Below are 2,606 nucleotides of genomic sequence, written 5' to 3'. Positions count from 1 at the left end.
CCTTGGGATTTTCAAGGGATACAGGGGAGCATCTGCTGTAATGTCCCAGTAACGTACTGGTTTTACTGGGCAGGTGCCTTCATCCCTGGTTCTCTTCACAGGTGACATGCGAGACGGTGAGGGATGAGGATGACTCAGGTTGGTTTAGAACTCAGGGATACACGGGACGAGCATCTCCTGGGGAGGCTCCCAGATCCTGACAGGGGGGCTTTGCCCTTTGCCCCCCCCTCGACCTCCCAACACCCCACAATGGCCAAAAGCTGGGAGAAAGAGGGGGGATGGTCATCCCCTGCCTGACCCTGCCACCCTGGAGCAGCTACTGGAGTGACTGGAGCAGCTCCATCTTCATCCCTGAGGGTGAGGAAGAGGAGAGGAGGCGAGTGGGGTCCCAGCAGCTCCCAAAAATACCGACAGCTCAGCCTGGCTCCTTCCTCTTGCAGAAATCCTTCAAAGTCCAGTGCTGAGCTACCAGCTGGGAAAACTGGGGAGAGACGGGCAGAGGGTGCTGTGGAGCAGCTACTGGAGTGACTGGAGCAGCTCCATCTTCATCCCTGAGGGTGAGGAAGAGGAGAGGAGGCGAGTGGGGTCCCAGCAGCTCCCAAAAATACCGACAGCTCAGCCTGGCTCCTTCCTCTTGCAGAAATCCTTCAAAGTCCAGTGCTGAGCTACCAGCTGGGAAAACTGGGGAGAGACGGGCAGAGGGTGCTGAGCCTGGGCTGGCAGGTATGGTGACATCCCTGGGGACCCTCCTGAGTGTCCCCTGGCCAGTTCATCCCCCGAGCCACCCCCTCTCCCCACCACAGCGAGCCCCCGAGGAGCAAGGGGACGTCACCTACATGCTGCGCGCCCGCATGCTGGCATGCCACTGCGCCGAGCCGGCTGAGGAGGACACGGTGGTGCTGGAGAAGGAGGTGACAGGTCACAACCTCACCCTCTCCGGGGCCGAGTACCAAATCCTGCTGACAGCTGCCAACGCTGCCGGGACAGGGCCGGCGCAGCAGCTCCATGTGCCGGCAGAGCAGCACGCGGGTACGTGCCGCGTGGAAGGATCTGGAATGACCGAGCTCCTTGGAAGCCTTGAGGGTGTTATTTTCCACTGAGCAGGATGCTGGTGGTCCCTCACATCTCTTGTTTCATCCCAGATCTCAACTTCAAGGATGTCAGCGTGGCCAGCAGCACGGTGACGGCGTGGTGGGAAGCACCGAGCCCCGGTTCTGCCTATTGCTTCGAGCAGCAGCTGCCGGGAGCCCCCAAACGGGGTGTTTGCATCCACCGGGATTTCCTTGCCAAGAGCATCCACGTAGAGAGAGGCAAGGGAGCACCCCGAGCCCCCTGCCCATCCCCCTGACCTGGGGATCCATCCTGGCTGGGGTTTAACCACCATCCCCGGTTCCTGCCCCAGGAACACTGGAAGCACTGGCGTGTTTCCGTCTCGCCGTGCACGGCTGGGCCCCAGCACGGGGCTGGTCCACTTTTGCCCTGCGGCATCACTACGCCAGCAACGGTGCGTATGGAACCGCCGAGTATCTGCACCTGCTTCACCTGCAAAAAGGTGGGTTCCCAAAACGCTCCCCCATTTTCTTTTGTGCTCCTCCACCATCACGTGCAGCCTCCCTGGCCCTGCCCATCCACATCAACGCCAGCGTCGGGGTTGCCACCGTCACCCTCCGGTGGAGTCCGTCCCCCCGTGCCGCCTGTCCCGGGGCGCTGGCCAAGTACCTCATCTGCCATGTGGCCAAGGGGGAAAACGTGACCTGTGAGTGGGACCCCCAACCCTGTGGGACAGTCCCGTGACCTGCAGGCAGCTGCTGGATGGTTGCCCACTTGTTATCATTTGCCCAGATGGTGAAGCAGATGCCACCATGTCACATTACACCCTCCAAAACCTACAGCCTGGCACAGCCTACAGGGTGGGTGTTTGGGAGGTGACAGCGGAGAGCGAGGGGACATGCACTGCTTGGTGGCACTTCCAGACCAAGGCGCTGGGTAATGGCTGGAGACCCCATCCCCATGGGGTGTTCACCCTCACCCTGAAACGGCTCCCCACATGCCCCACGCAGGGTGTTGGGGACAGATGTGCCACCACCCACCCACGCCCATCCCCAGGTCCCCAGAGAGCAGCATGGAAATCCAACCTGAAGTACCTGAGCATCTTTCTTGGTCTCCCCGCTGTGGCTGCCATTTACCAGCTGAGCAAAAAGAGGTGACAGCAGCAATGGTGACACCCACAGCACCCTGACCCCCACCCATTACTCCCCTCCTCACCAGCCACCCCCTCCCCAGGGCTCGCCGCCTCCTCTTCACACCTCTGCCCAAACCCATGGCCAGCAAAGCCATCCAGTTCTCTGCCAGAGAAATGAGCCAGGTGAGTTGGAAGGTGCAGGAGGGGCCGGATCCTGCTCCCCAGCAGGTGCCCGTGCACGGTCCTGGCGTGGGGCATTCCCACCCCAAACACATCTGACCCTTAGGGTCAGCCCCGGCCAGGCTTCCTGGAGCCTTCGGAGAGGTTCAGCCCGGCTGAGCTGCTGCTGCTGGATCCGGATCCCAGCAAGGAGATGACAACTGATGCTGGCACACAGCCCGGCACGCCGCAGCCCGGCACACCG

At 61.7% G+C, this 2,606-nt stretch overlaps 1 protein-coding gene across 1 annotated transcript; it reads left to right on the top strand.

The window, feature by feature from the left end:
• Positions 1-101: 101 nt before the first annotated feature.
• Positions 102-2,365, top strand: IL12RB1 (interleukin 12 receptor subunit beta 1; the record flags this gene model as incomplete). Its single annotated transcript, XM_029084651.1, has 10 exons — positions 102-138; positions 441-557; positions 641-723; positions 804-1,029; positions 1,143-1,310; positions 1,403-1,504; positions 1,610-1,754; positions 1,829-1,986; positions 2,107-2,203; positions 2,284-2,365. Coding segments are annotated over 10 exons (1,215 nt in total), but the record flags the coding sequence as incomplete, so codon positions are not given.
• Positions 2,366-2,606: the final 241 nt, after the last annotated feature.

This window comes from Antrostomus carolinensis, unplaced genomic scaffold (genome assembly GCF_000700745.2).
Source record: "Antrostomus carolinensis isolate BGI_N321 unplaced genomic scaffold, ASM70074v2 scaffold40260, whole genome shotgun sequence".
In the NCBI taxonomy this organism is placed as follows: domain Eukaryota; kingdom Metazoa; phylum Chordata; class Aves; order Caprimulgiformes; family Caprimulgidae; genus Antrostomus; species Antrostomus carolinensis.
Note: the sequence above shows the minus strand (reverse complement) of the source record. Positions and strands in the feature narration are given on the sequence as shown.